This window comes from Neopsephotus bourkii, unplaced genomic scaffold (assembly GCF_033783945.1).
Source record: "Neopsephotus bourkii isolate Nb327-2 ecotype Australia unplaced genomic scaffold, CSIRO-AGI_Nbou_v1 NB_1394, whole genome shotgun sequence".
NCBI lineage: Eukaryota > Metazoa > Chordata > Aves > Psittaciformes > Psittacidae > Neopsephotus > Neopsephotus bourkii.
Window position 1 is genome coordinate 2,843,326 of NW_026901872.1, and position 18,064 is coordinate 2,861,389.

The 18,064-nt window shown below is 40.8% G+C and overlaps 1 protein-coding gene across 1 annotated transcript; it reads left to right on the forward strand.

Annotated features, from left to right (window-relative positions):
• Positions 1-727: 727 nt before the first annotated feature.
• MZT1 (mitotic spindle organizing protein 1) lies at positions 728-6,496 on the forward strand. Its single transcript, XM_061367772.1, has 3 exons — positions 728-799; positions 4,282-4,427; positions 5,971-6,496. Exons 1-3 carry the CDS (start codon positions 751-753, stop codon positions 5,992-5,994), a joined length of 219 nt encoding a protein of 72 aa, XP_061223756.1. The 5' UTR covers positions 728-750; the 3' UTR covers positions 5,995-6,496.
• Positions 6,497-18,064: the final 11,568 nt, after the last annotated feature.

An 18,064-nucleotide genomic window follows, 5' to 3' on the forward strand; every position in this document is an offset into this window, starting at 1 on the left:
ACCGGCCTGAAGCCGGCGCTAAAAACCACCGGCGCACCCGCCAGTCCCAAGGGCCAGCTCCCTAGGGGCTGCGGGAGGCGCCACCGTTCCCTCACGCGGCGGAAGGAAGAAGGACGGGAAGGTCTACTGCTGCGACCCCCGCACCCCATTTAGAGCCCTCCAGTTAAGCCATGCCCCAGGAGCTCCCTCACCTGAGGTGGCAAAAGGACCCGGAACACCCTCTCAACCCGCCCGAGGACTGCTCCTTCTTCCTTCTCCTCCCTCCCCCCAGGACAGTGTCACCGAGCCTCTCCCCACGCCACTCTCCCACACGCCAGCAGCTAGCGCGGTGCTAAGATCCCCAGAGCAGGTACCTGCCGCCGTTACCCCGACACTCATACTTGCCTCAGATCACTGCGCTCGCCCCCAATGAGGCAGGCGGCTCTTTAACTAGCCCCGCCCCCTCCCTGCCCTCTGTCCAATCAACACGTGCGGTCTCCTCTGTCTCACCAATAGCAGGGCTCCCCCGTTCTCGAACGGACCAATCGCCGGGGGCTCCGCTGCACAAATTCGAAATCCCGCCCTTTTACTTTCTGCTGTTAGGTGGGCGGGCTCCGTTTGGAGCGTCACGTGGAGCGGGACTCCTTGAATGACGTCAACGAGCGGGAGCGAGTGGGCGAGTGGGCGAGTGGGCGAGTGGGCGGGCGGGCGGGAAACTAGGCGGGAAGCGCGAGGGGGTGCTTCTTCCGCTTCCGGTTGGGAGGGGTCGCCATGGCGAGCAACGCTGCCAGTCTCAACGCCGTGCGGGAGACCATGGACGGTGGGTGGCACAGCTGCGGGAGAGGGGCCCATGCTTGCGGCACTGGCCGCCCTGAGTTGGGCTCACGTCAGCGCTCCTGCCGTCGCCCCTGTCCGCAGGCTGCGGGGCTTTCGGATGGGTTGTGCCCATACAAGTGCCTGACCTGTGAAGAGGATAATGGTTCGCTGAAGAATTTAGTGCATGGCAGTTTCTTTTTACTTCATGTTACGTGTAGTGCCTGAAACACTTCAAATGTCTATGTAGTGCTAGTGTCTTTGGGCCTCGTGTGACTTGTCTTTCCATTTTATATAGCTGTTAAGTATTTAACTTTGCGGTTTTAATGTTTATAAGTACATACGTTTGCTATTCTTTCTTATTACTTCAAGTAGTTAATGCCGATTATGTTATCTGGCTCTGTGCGTCTTGGATTTAATCTGGAGGGAGGGAGGTGCATGGAAAGGAGAGGAAGGACCAACCCTGTAGTGTTGGATGGCTCATGTTAGAAAACCAACATAAAACATACTGAAAAAGTTTTGAGGCTAGCAGTCAGTGTTACAGAATTAGAGTAGTTTCTGGTACACAAAAAGAAATATTGTAGGATGGGGAACCATAGATTCACCTAGGTTGGAAAAGACCTTTATGATCATCAAGTCCAACTTACCCAGGGGTGTCCACCACTAAACCATGTCAGTAATGTGAGAGGAGTGTCACTGGGAATAGTGGGAGATACGCCAGAAGCCTGTAACCCATGAGAAGTGTGAACAGAGTGAATAAAGATCAGGTGTTCCCTTTCTCTTCCAGCCTGATGAGGAATCGAAGCTGGCAGGTTCAGGAAATGTTTCTTAGCAGTGTGTAGTGGAAAACTGGGATTCCATGGAATGGCTATGCCAGAAAGCTTACATGGATTTTAAGCAGAGTGGAAAGCTGCCAGGAAGTCACCTGAGTGTTGTTAAATATGAAGACTTTCCTGGAGAATGCCTTAATGAGAGTCCAGAGGCTATGGAGAGTGTTCTGGGGGTACTGCTTTTTGTTTGTTATTTTCTCGTGATCTTACCTTGTATTCTAGTTATGGCCATGTTACATGAGGACTCCATAGCAGCAAAGACCTTAATGAGTTGAACTGGTGTGAAAATGCCTATTTCAGCTGCTCAGCTACTGGCTCTGACTGGTTGCAGGAGAAAAGGCTACTCTGCAGGAGTAGCAGGATTATTATGGCTTCTCTGATGCTCCAAGAGAATAAGATCATTCTGTATGGCTGGAGATAGATTTGTTTGGGAAGGACAGTGATTCTAAGTTCTTGTAAGTGTTCTTGACACCTGCATTCTCTACACTTCTTCAGGAATGCTTTAGGTAGGAGGAACAGTATGCAGATATAAGGACAAAGTAAGGCTTTTGAGAACTGCTATGAAAAGTGTACTACCCTTGAGATTTAGGAGACCGGGTTTCCTGTGTAGCAGTGTGTATTTTATTTAGGATAGATGTTCATAATATAATCTCTTTCTGACATCAGGTGTTTTTAGAAGAAAACAAATTTCCATGACTTAAACGTGCACTTCCTCTTTAAATATTTACTTAGAGCCTTAGAAACATCCTCATATCTGAACTTTCACTGCATTCCATAACTAAATTGGCTTGTTTTTTTACTGTCAAAATAACAGTAATCTTTTGAAATTTTCATTATAAGAGTATGTATTTAAAGTGGTTTGGTGGAGTGACTTAAAAAGTAACACACTGACAATTGTGTCCATGTAATTAGATTTTTCTTGATGAGGGCCTATCATAATGAATTGAAAAATATTTGTAGGATAATTTTACTTTCTTTTTAAATAGAACATGAAATCTGTGTTCTGTGTTAACTTGCTGAATAAGAAACAGGCACCTAATGGAAGTAAATACCTTGGTACTAAAAAAAAAAAATTATAACTGTAGTAGCTTAGGAAAGTGCTTAATCTAGAATGTCAGATATAAATATTTAGCAGGTGTTCTCTGCAGAATTGTTAAGAGTTCAGATTTTTTGTGGAGAAGCTGCAACATCTCTCTGCCAAAGATGCTGCCTCAACACCTAATACTTTCTTTTAGAAACTAGTGACCGCAACTCTTGCTGACATAGGAAATAGGAACTTATCTTTAGTTAGATTTACTGCTCTGCCTTGAAATACATCACATACTTAGTAAATTTCATGATAAATGTTAAGTGGTTAAAGAGAGTAAGAATTGTTTATTTCTGGGAAGCTGTCAGTCTTGGTTCTGTAGCTCTTAATGTTCAGTGGCATTTTTATTGCAAATGAATCAATTTGTTGTTGATTTGGCTGTTGGAGATGCTTCTGTTCAGACAGGGTGCACATACGTAGTGTGTTTGGAATGGTTTGCTTTCAAGTCAGTGGGAAGAGAAAGCCTTGTTGGGGAGAAGAAAGCTTTGCTTGTGGCTTATAGCTAGGGCTTTGGTCTGACAAACTGCTTTCATGTTTTAAACTTATGCATATTGTTAATCCAACCTACTTGTGTGGGCTAGGTGCTATCACACCTAGAGGGGTTTTTTCATAGCATCTGACATTTCTCTCTAACTTCAGTGCAATTGGCTGGATACATTAGGCCTTTGATATCTTGGCCTTGGTAAGTATGACTCTTAGGGTTGCTGCAGTATGTCTTTGGTACACCAAAGTAGAATATTTTCATAGTTGTCAAGTGGACAATAGTCACCATGCTGCTTTTACATGGTGAGAAGACCTACTTCACTTTCTTCTAGCTTAGTGGAGGTTTGATTACAGAAACTGAATAGCATCTGTACAAAATCAACCTGTATTGCTAAGGTCTTAGCCTTGGGGTGGAGCTTACTGGTGCAAACAGAAATAAAACCTCCATGAGTTGTTCTGCTACTTACTTAACAAGCTGTTTATTAGAATGAAACAAAAGGGGCCTTCTAGGAAAGGTTTGGAAGGGGAGATCTTTGCTTCTGCACAAAACTAACGGGAATCTCTCCCCCAGAAGGTGTCATGCTGGTGTGTTGCCGTTCTTGATATTGTAAAAAAATTAAATAGTTCTGCTTATCCTTAAACCAGTGTTAATACTGGACATAAAGCAAAGTTTAGTCATGGAAGGAGGTGGCTAGAAAACTCCTGATGTGTTTCCAGTCCGTTTTAGTAGGGCTTCATCAGTATCTGTAGTTCAAAACCATGGATTATTCTTATAGCCAACTTCTTATGTAATTTGCAAGAATGTTAGTTATTGATTTCTTCGCTTATTTTTATTTTTAAAGCCTATTATCCAGTATTAAGTTTGCTGAACCAGAAAAACGTGGTATTTCTGTTAGAAGCTGTGGCTTTTAGCTTGTGCTGGTAAACTGAACATGAATGTTGTTGCTGAGGTTCAGACGGTAAAGGCTTTCCACAACTGTCATGTTCTCAGTCTTTACTCTGTAGAAATTAAATGTTGAATAATGTTTTTTGTCACTGAAATTTAATAGTCTGTAGGGACTGAAGTGCTTTCATTTTTTTCGGTTGCAGTTCTGTTTGAGATTTCAAGGATATTAAACACTGGCTTGGATATGGAGACGTTGTCTATTTGTGTGCGGCTTTGCGAACAGGGGATAAATCCAGAAGCATTATCGTCTGTTATTAAAGAACTGCGTAAGGCTACAGAAGCTCTAAAGGTAATGCTTTTTATAGAAGCTTATAAATTTGTTTTTAAGAGTCAGATGTATGTTCAACTTGCTATACTTCAGTTTGTAAATTGTACTGAGATATGACTCATCTTTACATCAAGGAAATGTAACTGTTCCATAGGAAAGGCAATGAATACAACTGAATGAAACATGAAGCAAGAAATGGTATGAATAAAACCTTTTCAGTAATAGCCAGATTAACTTTTTTGAGGGGAAAAAAAGACCAAACAGCCAAAATCCACAGATTTTTATTCTGGCAATTTGTAGCAACTATTTACCCCCTTATCTGCATCATATCACAGTTTTCTACTTTTTACTTTAACACATATCACCTTATTTATACATCCTCAGGCCTAATAGTATGTAGCAGTAGATGTAAACAGGTACATGCAGCTTGCTAATGTAATCTTCACATACCGCTTTTATCACATTAACCTGTGCTTTTGGTCTCTACAAAGACAGACCATAGGGGATTTCATGGTGTATGTGTATATATAAGGCTATTTACCTGTTTGGCTAGTGGAGAAGGTAACTATGGTTAAAAAAAAATAAAATAAAAAATCAAAAAGAATCTTCACTTGCCTTTTAAAGGATTTTATTCTTTCCTGACTACCCAAACATCATGATTTCTTTTCCCCTGTACCTTATATTTGTTTATTTCTGGGAAGGTGGAGGGAAAACCTCTGCCTATTCCTGTTCTGCAAGACTGCATTTTGATTTTTAGAAAGTCCAAGTTACAGATATTTTTACTAAAGACATGCTAGTCAGGGCTATTTTTCACCAGTTTTCAAATGGTTTACTTAATTTTTAACTTAACATTTTTACATGCTTATGCATATTTTATATTTGTATACATGCTTAAATGTGTGCATACATATGTGTTTAAATGTGTATATAAGTAATTGAGGTCTGGTTTTACTACTTCCTTTGTTTTTATTGGTTTATCATTCCCATTGCTATCCTTTGCCTGTTTGTCCCATGACTGTCTTAAAATCTACCAGTGGCAGTCTCCAACAACTGTACCTTGCTGACTGGGTTGCGTTAAGTAAAAAAATACTTACTGATGACCTTAATCAAAAATTGGCAGTGTGATTTATGGAGTTATGATTAGTGGTATTCCGCCAAGTTTTATGTCAATTTATCTGTATGGGTGGGAATAGTAATTACTATAAATTGTATAAAGAAATAAACTCCAAAGGAAAAAAAAAAAGTAAAAATTCTGCATTTGAGCACTCCTTGAAAGCATTAGGGTAAAATGCAGGATTACAAGCTGCTCACATACAGGATATACAGTTTAGCACAAGCAAATAGTAATGGCTATGTCAGTAAATGCTAATCAGTCAACAGCATTTTTTTAATTTTATTTTTTTAGAAATGAAATAAGTATTCATTAGAGAACAAGACTACACATCTTATAATTTTCAGCTTATTTTTAGACTTAAGCTCTCTAGGAAAATTAAAATAGTCACAAGAACAGACTAAATTTGATCTACTTTTGGTGATTCGTAATAAATGTTTTTTCTCTTTCTAGGTTGCTGAAAATATGACAGGCTGACATGGGAGGAGATTTCTGCATGAGAAGAATGCCAGGTCAAAGTTAACAGAGGCTTTGAAGATTGTTGCTATTCAGGAAATGAGTGGAATAAGTGTGTGTGTGAGAAGGTTTCAGAATATTTGTTAGCTTCTTGAAAAGGATGATGTATAGTATAACCTTGAAAAGTTTTTTAATGAGATAAGTTCATGTGTAATCTCATTGCTTGCTATTTTTGTGATATTTGTGAATACAGTGCAATTGCTTGTACATTTGCTGAACTTACTAGTGTGTAGCAACAAATACTGCATAATGAGTGTAGCTTGTTAATGCATCTTTTAGAAGTGCTAATATATCCTGGGGTTTATCTCTTGCTTAGAGGAAAAACTGCATATGCAATTTTAGTTTCATTTTATGGATCAGATAGGAATGAAGCCCATCCTGACTTTATTTTAATTAGAATGGGGGTAGTGACTTAAGTCTTAACCTGAAAGTAAGAAATAAAGCACTTTTGATTATGTAGGTACTAATGATCCTTTTGATTTGGATTGCTGGGGAAAGCCTTGTGGGGTTTCTTTTGGGGCTTTGTTTGTTTGTTTGTTTGTTTTTATCTTGCATAACAGAGGAACTTCAGTTATCCATACAGAAATGTATGCAAATGTAAATGCTAGATTACATGGAATATTTTATGAAGTTCAGATGATACATTTGTTACACTTGTTCCGTCTACTAGATCTAAAAATACTACAGCCGTATTGCTACTGCCTAGTCAAAGCATACATAAGAAGCATCAGATTTGGTTGATAGGAATCGGTGAGTCTTCAACAGTCATTTGGTATAAGAATGTCTTCTCATTCAGCGCTAGGAATCTTCACTGATGCTGAAACAAGTGTTTATAAGTAACTGTTATACAGTAAGCTGTTTTACTGTGTTACTTACCAGTAAATATCTAAGAGTTCTGCTTCACAAGAAAATGGTGGGGTTTTTTTTGTTGATGTTTCATCGGCTGCTATTTAAGCATTTTTTATTTTTGTTTTGGTTTTGCTTGCATGGGTCCAAGATGTAGCATTAATGGGACTTAACCTCCAAGGTTAATAGTTTGGAGCACATTTGGAAATGAACCTGGAATCTTAGTTAATCCAAACATTATATTCGTGCAGAGAAAAAGAAGCTCTTTCTACTTTAAGAGTTTACATTGTATGCAGTCTAGGTCATAGCTCTAGAAAAAAGTGATCGAAGTGGCCAGATACTTAAGTTGCTGGCAGAGAGAACAGAAAAACAGTTATGTTACACTGAATCATTTACTGTTGTTTCCAGTTGGGCTGGCCAAAAAATCATTCCAGGAAGATGATGTGAAAAACTCTGTGAAGTGGTGGAGTCACCATTCCTGGAAGTACGTAAAAGATGTGTAGATGTGAAACTTTGGGACATGGTTTAGTGTGGACTTGGCAGTGCTGGGTTAACAGTTGGACTTGATAATGTTAAAGGTCTTTTCCAACCAAAATGATTCTATAACCAAGCTGGGAACAAGCGTTCATGAGTGAGCAAAATGATACCACATAAAAATCCTTTGTACATTGGTGGTGTAACTTCAGATTTATAATACTTCAGATTTAGAATATTGGGTGTAACTTTTTTTGAAAATGCTGAGGTATCTGTAATATGAAGAGATACAAACAGTGAAATTTATCCTAGGAAATCTTAGAAGTCATTAAAACGTCATGAAAATGCCAGGTCAGATCAACAGAAATTATCAGTTAGCTTGTACACTTAATTTTATCTAAACTCAGTGCTGCATGTCAAAAACAAGAAAAGACTGAGGAGCTTTCATGCTGGTTTTGGGAGTTGTGTCTAAGCCTGTGAGTTCTCACTTGTGAAACCTAGACTCTGAAAGTTTTATGTAAACTAAAGCAAATGTGCCCTCTGGTACAAAAAAAGAAAATCCCTGTAGCAGGGAGTTTCATACTGGAAATGCTTCTCTGCTCTAAAATAAGTATCACTTTGTTGGAATCCCAACTATGTGAACGTGAGCATTGATGGCTCGGAAGCCTTGGCTGCATTTGTAACACACACTGCCTTCTACGACGTTTAACTGAGAAGCTGAGCAAAGAGCACGTGCTTTTCCTCTGGGCTCCATACTTACATGCTCTTGGAACTCTTGAAAAGATAAACATAGGAATAGCTATACAGGTCTCAACCAAAAGTTTTTCTAACACAGTAGCCTCTCTTTTAGTCAAAAGCAGCTGCCGGAGGAAGGAGAACAATGCAAGCACATTTATTTTTTTTCCTTCTGTGTTCTCCTAGCTTCCAAGTGTCTTCTATTCCAGGCTTTCCTGCACATCATATGGTTTGTCTATTTAGTAATCCCCAATGCTTCTTTTTCCAGTACTTGTCCAGTTTCCCTTGGACTATATATGCTTCCTGAGTAACAGTCACCTTCATCAATTGGTGCATTTCCTAAAGAATTGCTGTTACTTGTTTATTTTGAACCTGATTTTCACTAGCTTAGCTTAAGGTTCCCTGCACAGTAAGCTTTTACCTGCCATGCTTGTGCGAGTCATGGATCTGCCGATACATAGCATTCACGTTTAGATTTCCTCTTCTAAACTGAAATGCATTTGTTAAGCTTCTGTATTTACTGTCGATTGAAACTTTTCTGAGTCTTATGTATTATTTTCTGAGAGTGGAACAAAAACAGCACACAGCATTAGGCATGCAGGTAAGTACTGGCCTGTTTGTTTACTTTCTTGTTCTTTATTTCTTTCCTAGTAGTTCCTCATTTGAGTTTTTAAATTTGAGCTGAGCACTGAAGTGTCTTCATGGCATTATCTGCTATAACCACAGGATCTAACTCTTGAGCAGTAATGATAAGCTGAGAGGCTGTTGGTTCATAGGTGAAAGTATGGTTGTTTATCTCTGTGTATACAATTTTTATTTATCTTTGCTGAATTGTATCTGCCATTTTATTTCCTAATCAGTCTTGTATGTCCTGCAGTTCCTCACAGTTTGCTAGTAGTCTTACTACTGTCACTAACTTTATCCTTGTCAAATTTTGCCACTTTGTCCCTTTTTAGAGATTAATTATGGATAGGTCAAGCAGCACAAGAGCTAGCAAAGGCCACTGGTAATCTATGACCTTACACCCCTTCATTTTCAGTGACTGTGAATAAAATGCAGTCCTGCCTACTAGTGCCTACTTACTCTTACACCCAGTATTTTTAGTGTCACATATGGCACAGCTGTGAGAGCCTAAGCGCAATCATGAATCCAGCCTGGCCAAGACATGGCATTGTAGATAACTAACAGGATCAGTGACATTTGTAATTGTATAATTAGGTTTTATGGATATAAATTTAAGTAGAAAAATAATTTTACAGGAAATTGTAGCATACCAGAAAAGAACACAAACATGATCCTGAAGTCTCTATCTTACATGACTATCTTAACATGAGGAGTTGTTATTTCTCAGGTAACTGTGTTAGCAAAAGCAAAAAAAAAAATCTGTTAACAAGAAGAAAAAAAGACAAAAACATGAAAACAAACCAACCCAACTCAGAAATCTGGATGATGGTCAGGCCAAGACACTTGACCTAATAGATCTGACCAAATACTGATTTAGTCTTAGACTTGCTTTTTAATCCAATCAGCTCGTTCCTCCTCCAATGAATTTGAATGCTCTTGTAGATATACTTTACTCCAGGGACTGCTCCCAGTAGGCTGCACCAGGTTGGGTCCTACCATTCTTCCCCAGTGCTTTCCACTTTCAAACACTGCCATGTACTCTTGCATGTTTATACTTTCATGCTATAGAAACCCTGCTGCCCTCATTATTTGACTAGACATTATGTTAAAAGAAAAAGCACCGGAAAATGACAATAAGAATCGGTGGTGACCTCTGACAGCATGCTATGCAGTATGTCTGTAGAGAGCCTTCTTTAAAAACAGGTAATGCCAAGCAGTGGGACTTTGCATTGCTATGCATCATCTGAGCTAGGGACCTAGGCATGCCTTTAGTAGTGGAGATTCACCTCTTTGAACCACAAATACTACTTTTAATTAAAGTTAGGAAAACCAATTTCCAAAGACTGAAAGGTGTGCCAAATTAATTTCAACCTTTTAAAAAGCAAGGCAGAATTGATAACAGAATTTAAGACCAGTCACCCAGCATCAGCTCTTGTAAACAGTGAACCAGTGAACTTGTGATTTTATGGGCAAAGAAGGAGACCAAAAAAGTGTATTAAGTTCCATTTGAACCTTGCTTGGTGGAAATCTCAGTGGGCTATTTTTTTCTTATTTATGGGTTTATATGTGAGGTGTTGGTGCAGTATGCTTCAATTTATGCATCACAGTTTTCACTTGAAACACACCATTACCATCACTTAGTAAAAACTAATGTACTATGTTGGTACCCATTTTGCTCTCTTGTTACCTTGGGAGTGAGATTGACAAAAAAAAAACAAAAAACAGAACAAACCAAGCTTTAAAAATGTAAAAACCAAAAATCTCAGTTCTTAAAAACTCTTCATCAGGGACTGTAGCAGTAGGACAAGGGGTAATGGGTTCAAACTTAAACAGGGGATGTTTAGACTGGATATGAGGAGGAAGTTCTTTAAGAGTGGTGAGGCACTGGAATGGGTTGCCCAAGGAAGTTGTGAACGCTCTATCCCTGGCGGCATTCAAGGCCAGGTTGGACAGAGCCTTGGGTGACATGGTTTAGTGTGAGGTGTCAGGGGGTTGGAACTAGATGATCTTAAGGCCCTTTACAACCCTAACTATTCTATGATTCTAAGTCATGATTTAATCCAATCTAGAGAAGTATCTCTAATGTCTCTCTGCAGGATGCCAGATGCACTAGTTGTAGCAGTTGCTTCTGCCTGCAGAGTCCATGTAGGGTGGTGTGAAACAGCTCTAAGTAACATGAAAAAAATTAAGAGTATTTAGGATGAATATCAGTAATGTTTCTGTCAGATAAATGGAAGCTTGCTTTCTGAGACATTTAATCATTACCTGATAAGAAAACCCCAAACAACACAACTATTAAGTATCTGAACTAGCAATCTGGAATCTATTGAGTCCAGGCAGTTTTATTAGCACTTCATAAATATTCCTGTTTTCTGACCTCAGGTTCTTGTAAGGAAAGAGCAGCTCATGAAAACATTTCTCTGAGAGAGCTCAGTAGTGTCATTGCATGGGCGAGCAGGGTTTTTAATGCTCAAATGTAACTTTGAGTAAAGGAGATGGAAAATGTGGGAGTGGAAGAGGCGGGTGGCACTTGGCCATGCTGTGGTTCCCAAGGGATCAGCCAGGAGAACCCCTGGGCAGGGAAGGGAGCCGTGAGAGGGTGAAGAGGCTGAGGGACATTCCAGCTTGATTTCATTTGGTTATTTTATTTGAACACTAGATTCAAAATTGGTATCTTTGAAGATAACAGCAGGTAAGAATTATTTAATGGACAGGAGATACAAGATAGAATACGGTTAATAAGTTGTCATATTGCCCTACTCCCACCCACAGGTTCAGTTCCTTTAACAAGAGATTTTATGAGTTAGGTGGTAATTCATTAAACACTCTCCACAGTGCTGAAGCTGTGTCAGGGTACTGTGGGCGCAGGACTCCTTGAGGGCAGGAGACATGAGGGCAGGGCCTAGCACCCCAGGCCTGTCTCACCACCCCAGCCAGGGAGACATGGTTCGGCCCAGCAAGGGGAACTTGGGGTGGCCATGCTAAAACATTTTTGACTGTTACATGTGTCTTTGGCCTTGAAGCTGGCAGTGGCAAGACAAGAAGACTGCCATCACTACCCACTGGCACAACTTGCGAAGACACCACAAGAAGGGGTTGAATCATCAGCTGTCACTCCATCCCATTTCAGCGTTTGCTCTAGCCCATCTCATCAGCTGTCACTCCATCCCACTTCCCTAGGCTCCCACACATTCTTTGTGACATTTCTTCCTGCCTTCCTGGAAAGCTGTTTGGTACACCCTCTGGTTTTGTTCCCAAGCCATGTTACAGGGGCAGATGATTGTGAATGGGATGAATTACAATTTTGGGATGGGCCAGCGCATTGAAGAGAGAGAAATAGTCTCATTTCTGTGACCAGCGAACTTGTGTTGAACTCAAAGTGTATTGTGATCAGCAGCAGGTGGTTGTTTACTGTTTGTGATTTACAGCTGTGAAAACCCCAAGATGTTACAATAATATATGGACCTTGCCCTTAAAGGTCAAGACTTTATGAGATATAAATGCTGCAAGAACAATGTTAAGGGAAAACATTAATCACTTGTGAATACAGTACTCTGGCATATGTAAGATTTAATGAGGGATTTAAAGAAGAATCATGCACTGGTCTTACACATTTTGAAGATGCATGCAAAAATATCTGGACAAACATTTCCTAGGACACATAAAAAGAAGCCTTGCTAATCTCATAGGGAGAGCTCAGGATACAGTCTGAGTTGTATAGGATATTGTATATTGAGGGATACAAGATGAAGTAAAATGCAGGCTCTTTTCAGATAAAGCACTTTTCTAATTAAAAAATGAATGATTTGTTTAGGTTCGCTGTTCAGATGAAACCAGTCAGTGAGGAACGACTCAGCAAGGTACATGCACAGCCGTTTATTCCTCTGTGCTGTTTGCACTCACATTGAAGGCAGAAAAATATCTATGGCACATACACAAGACTAATAATTTAGCCTGTATTTTTAGAATGTTATCTTGGGCTAAGCATTTCACTGTTAAGAATGACATCAGTTATAAAGCTGCCAGTCTCAGTCACTGCTGTCTGCTCTGGTTAGATGACTTTGCAGCAGCCGTTCCATTTTTAGAAGTGCTGGGCCAAACTCGGCATTGACTTCCACCCTCTGAAGTTTTATCAAAGTTGGTGAAATAGCAATACAGGGCATGAACCCGCTGTTCATCTTAGCTGTGACTGAATGGAGGACATAAAAGCATTGTTTTGTTTGGGCAGATTCTTTAACTTTCCCATGGGAGGACACTCTAGTTAAAATAGGTTGTTTTCCTGTATCAAAATATTAAAAAAACTAAAAGCTCAAAATAATTTTGCTAAAGTTTTGTTTAGTAAAAGATTTAGAGATTTTCATTTAGTATGGTGTTATTATAATTTGTCATTCTATGTCTTGTGCTTCCATTTCTCTTTGGTGAGCTGGGTTTTCTGCCCGAATATATCTGCCACAGTTCACCATTATCCTCTCTCCTTCTATTTTAAAGGGGGTCAGGCTTCAATATTTCCAGTTTTTCAGCAGTCATTTCTATAGTAGTTCCCCAAGATAATCAGGCATTGTTCAATAAAGAGTTTTCCTGGCAACTCATTTGTCTCCTGGAGGCGGTTTTAATGTAATTATTTCAATTGGTGCTAATATGTGCACAACTGTCCAAGAAACTGGAGTCACACAGTATTCTGTGTGGCCAAATCTACTTAGTGTCCTGGTGTACAAACTTTTGTACTTATGTACCCCTTAAGTACCTTTAGAGTGTCATAGTGTTCAGTGTAGGTATCCAATGCATTGGCATATGTATGATATGCCATATGTGTATAGAGATATAACATAAATATCAGGGATAGTGTTCATTCTTCTAAAATACAACTTTTACTTGCTTTATGTAATTACTGTCCCATGTCAGATACCAGGTATCTGACATTTGGTGACACAGAGGTGTAGGTTTTTCAAAAAACTCTTAGGAAAATAATGTCAGGCAAAACAAAGACCAGAGCTTTGCCCTGTTTTCAGTATACTGATCTTTCTCTACCCCAGCCTTTCTCTGTCTCAGCTGACACAACCTTATTTGTGTTACAAACCTTTGTATATACAAAGGTCTGCCTATTTCATCTTTGCAGCAGTTAAAGTTGCTTAAGAATTTTATGAGCATGGTGCCGTTATCCTTCATGCCTTTCATGTTTACTTCTGTAATTATTTCTTTAAAAAACTTCTAGTAGTTAAAGCAGGATAAATATTACTGAAAAGGGTTGCAGATTCCACTAGATGGCAGACAAACATTTGCAACCACTGCTGCAGCTTTGTAAAACACCCCTCTGTTAGTTTTGCATGGATTCTAATAAATAGAATTTTATTATCAATCTCTAGTTTAATGAAGAATTGTTGCAATTTAACCTTTAGATTTATTTTTTAAAACATTTTAAAACTAGAAGGAAGAATAAAAGGTATGCTATTGATTGCATGACATTGGTTCACAAAAGAGAGCTGAGGTTTAGGCACTTAGCATGTATTTTATGCATTTAACTTCTACTCATATGGGATATACCAGTAGTAAAATGGCCACAATTGAGAGAGTTTTCAGCATAGCTTATCAGTAGTGTCATCTTTTTCCTTTCGTTCAGAGTAATAAAACGTACACAACTGTCTTAGTGCACCAAAGGAAGTTCTGCAACCCTCTGTGGTTCATAGGCATTTTAACTTTTCCCTTTTGGTGTTTATGTACTTTCTGGCAGTTAATCAGCAATCTACATCATTTAATACAAGAAGGCACAATCAAGATAAGAGCAGCACGTAGACTAACTGTGTGTAGGAAGAGATGCCTTCCTGACGAGGATATACCGATGGATGTAACAATACCATAGGAGCACCACAGTTTTAATCAAATACCAACTAAATAGACACATTTATTAGATGTGGTAAATTAGGTAAGAATTAAGAAAACTGCCATTTCCAATAGCAAAAATAGAAGGGGCAGGATGAATTTTCCCACCTGCCTGCTGGCCAGGAACTCATCTATGTCTGTCAGATGTTTCTGGATCTGTTTCATGCCTGTGGTCTCCAAAATGAGACCACATTAGAGGAAGGATAGGGGTTTCCTAAAGTAGGATATTTAAGGGGGCGGTAAAGACGTGCCATGTTAATCTTCAGCCTCCCACCGTAGATTACAATCTCTCAGGGAGAAGATGTAGCTCCCTGCATAATCAGATGAGGCTATCAAGGGTTAATTATTGAAAAGAGAGCTGTCCTCATCCCCATCCTCCCCACAGTTCACCCACTAAGCCCTTCCCAAAATCTTTAGGAAAGTTGTCATTTTACACTTTAGTGTGGTGGTGTTTTAGTGAAAAACCCAGATGATTTCAACTATCCTTAAACCTCTGTTTTTCTCTGCAGTCAGTGGAGAGAGGCAAGCTCGTTCAGTGGAGAGGGGCAAATTGGAGCACTAAAGTTATTCTTCATGTCTGAATTGCTCTCTAAAGGAAACTCTCTATTGACTGAAGAGGTAACCCAAGGAGAGTAGCATCCTGAGGCTAAGATTAGTCTTTGCAAATATTCCCATTAGATCATCTACTCTGACTTCCTGTGTTTCACAAGCCTTTGAATTTCACCCAGCAGCCTCTCTATTGAATTCAATAACTTGTGTTTAGATAAAGCATATCCAAAAAGACATTTATTCTTGAGTTGAAGACATTAATAGAGATAGTGTATCCATTGCTTCCTTTGTTGGTTTGTTCCGTAGTTAATCATCTCCACTATTAAACTTTGTGTGCCTTACTTCTTTTAATTTATCTGGCATGAGCTCAGTACACAGCTGCTTGTTATGCTTTTTCCTTCTTAACTAAAGAACCCTTTAGTCTGTGGGATTTTCTCCTGAGGGAGCTATTATAATCAAGTCACCACTCTATCTTCTTTTTGATAAGCTGAAAGGATTTTCCTTTCTCTAAAGTGTTTTTCCTCTTTTCTCCAGTGCTCATTCTGGTCTTCTCTGCAGCCTGTGGTGGTTTCGCCTTCCCTTCTGTCTGATAGCGATCTCACCTGTGCTGTGGGTGGAGATAAGATCAGTCTAGCCTATTCACTGTTTTGCTCCGCTATCACACCCAAGGTTCCCTTTGAGCTATGCTTTCTCAGAGATCCCCTAAGTCCTTTCTGGAGTTACTGTTTTGCAGAACATGATCCTCCATTTTTCAAGTATGGCCCAACTTGTTCCTGGTTGTTTAGCTTTTCATGTGTCTGTGTTAAAATAGATTTCATCTGAATTGGTCCACCTTACTTTTTTAAGGTAAGGTGGACCAATTCAGGTTCAAAAGGTCCACTTTTTGAACAGGTCAAAATCCCTCTTTCTGTCTGTCTTTACATTTACCATTCTGCCAGCTTTTGTGTAATCCACAAATGTAACAGCAACAACTTTTTCATTTAGTTCCAGTTTATCCATGACAAAGTATCAGCACAGCTACTGAACCTTGCATCACCCTGCTAAAATCAGGATCACAGTATCACAGTAGGTTAGAGATTGGAAGGGACCTCAAAAGATCATCTAGTCCAATCCCCCTGCCGGAGCAGGAACACCTAGATAAGGTTACACAGGAACATGTCCAGGCGGGTTTTGAATGTCTCCAGAGAAGGAGACTCCACAACCTCCCTGGGGAGCCTGTTCCAGTGTTCTGTCACCCTCACTGAGAAGAAGTTTCTTCTCAAGTTTAAGTGGAACCTCTTGTGTTCCAGTTTGTACCCATTGCCCCTTGTCCTATCATTGTTTGCCACTGAGAAGAGCCTGGCTCCATCCTCGTGACACTCCCCCTTTATATATTTATATACACTAATAAGGTCACCCCTCAGTTTCCCCAAACTATAGAGACCCAGCTCCCTCAGTCTCTCCTCATAAGGGAGATGCTCCACTCCCTTAATCATCTTAGTTGCCCTGCGCTGGACTCTCTCCAGCAGGTCCCTGTCCTTCTTAAACTGAGGGGCCCAGAACTGGACACAGTATTCCAGATGAGGTCTCACCAGGGCAGAGTAGAGGGGAAGGAGGACCTCTCTCGACCTACTAACCACCCCCCTTCTAATACACCCCAGGATGCCATTGGCCTTCTTGGCCACAAGGGCACAGTGTTGGCTCATGGTCACCCTGTCGTCCACTAGGACCCCCAGGTCCCTCTCCCCTACACTGCTCTCTAACAGGTCGTTCCCCAACCTATACTGGAACCTGGGGTTGTTCCTGCCCAGATGCAGGACTCTACACTTTCCCTTGTTATATTTCATCAAGTTATTCCCTGCCCAACTCTCCAGCCTGTCCAGGTCTCGCTGGATGGCAGCACAGCCTTCTGGCATGTCGGCCACCCCTCCCAGCTTAGTGTCATCAGCAAACTTGCTGATAGTACACTCAATTCCCTCATCTAAATCATTGATGAATATATTAAATAATACTGGTCCCAGTACCGACCCTTGAGGCACTCCACTAGATACAGGCCTCCAACTAGACTCCGCCCCATAGACTACAACTCTCTGGCTTCTCTCCTTCAGCCAGTTCACAGTCCACCTCACCACCCGATCATCCAGACCACACTTCCTCAATTTAGCTGCAAGGATGCTGTGGGAGACTGTGTCAAACGCTTTGCTGAAGTCAAGGTAGACCACATCCACCGCTCTGCCATCATCCATCCACCGTGTTATTTCCTCATAAAAGGCTATGAGATTGGTCAAGCATGACTTCCCCTTGGTGAAGCCATGTTGACTGCCCCTCATAACCCTCTTATCCTTGGTATGCCTTAAGATGGCACCAAGGATAAGGTGTTCCATCACTTTCCCAGGAATGGAGGTGAGGCTAACCGGTCTATAGTTACCCGGGTCCTCCTTCTTGCCCTTTTTGAAGACAGGAGTGACATTTGCTTTCCTCCAGTCCTCAGGCACCTCTCCCGTTTCCCAAGACTTGGTAAAGATGATGGAGAGCGGTCTAGCAATGACCTCTGCCAGTTCCCTCAGCACCCGCGGGTGCATCCCATCTGGACCCATGGATTTATGGATGTCCAGATTGCTCAACTGGTCTTTAACCCATTCCTCATCGACTAAGGCAGACCGCTCCGTTGACCTATCTTCATCCGAGGTCTCAGCGGTACAGGGCTCTTCAGGACTGCCTCCGGCAGAGTAGACAGAGACAAAGAAGGCATTCAGTAACTCTGCCATCTCTGTATCTTCTGTCACCAGGGCACCCGTCCCGTTCATCAGCGGGCCTACATTGCCTCTGGTGTTAGTTTTATCTGCCATGTATTTGAAAAAGCTCTTTCTGCTGTCCTTGACCCTTCTCGCCAGCTTTAATTCCAAGGAGGCCTTAGTCATCCTAGCTGCTTTCCTACATCCTCTAG

What these genes read in the sequence shown, in the direction of transcription:
- MZT1 (XM_061367772.1), top strand. Translation starts at nt 751, where the DNA reads ATGGCGAGCAACGCTGCCAGTCTCAACGCCGTGCGGGAGACCATGGAC. An exon ending in CGTGCGGGAGACCATGGACG is followed by an intron (nt 800 to 4,281) that starts GTGGGTGGCACA and finishes TTTCGGTTGCAG; the next exon opens with TTCTGTTTGAGATTTCAAGG. An exon ending in AGGCTACAGAAGCTCTAAAG is followed by an intron (nt 4,428 to 5,970) that starts GTAATGCTTTTT and finishes TTCTCTTTCTAG; the next exon opens with GTTGCTGAAAATATGACAGG.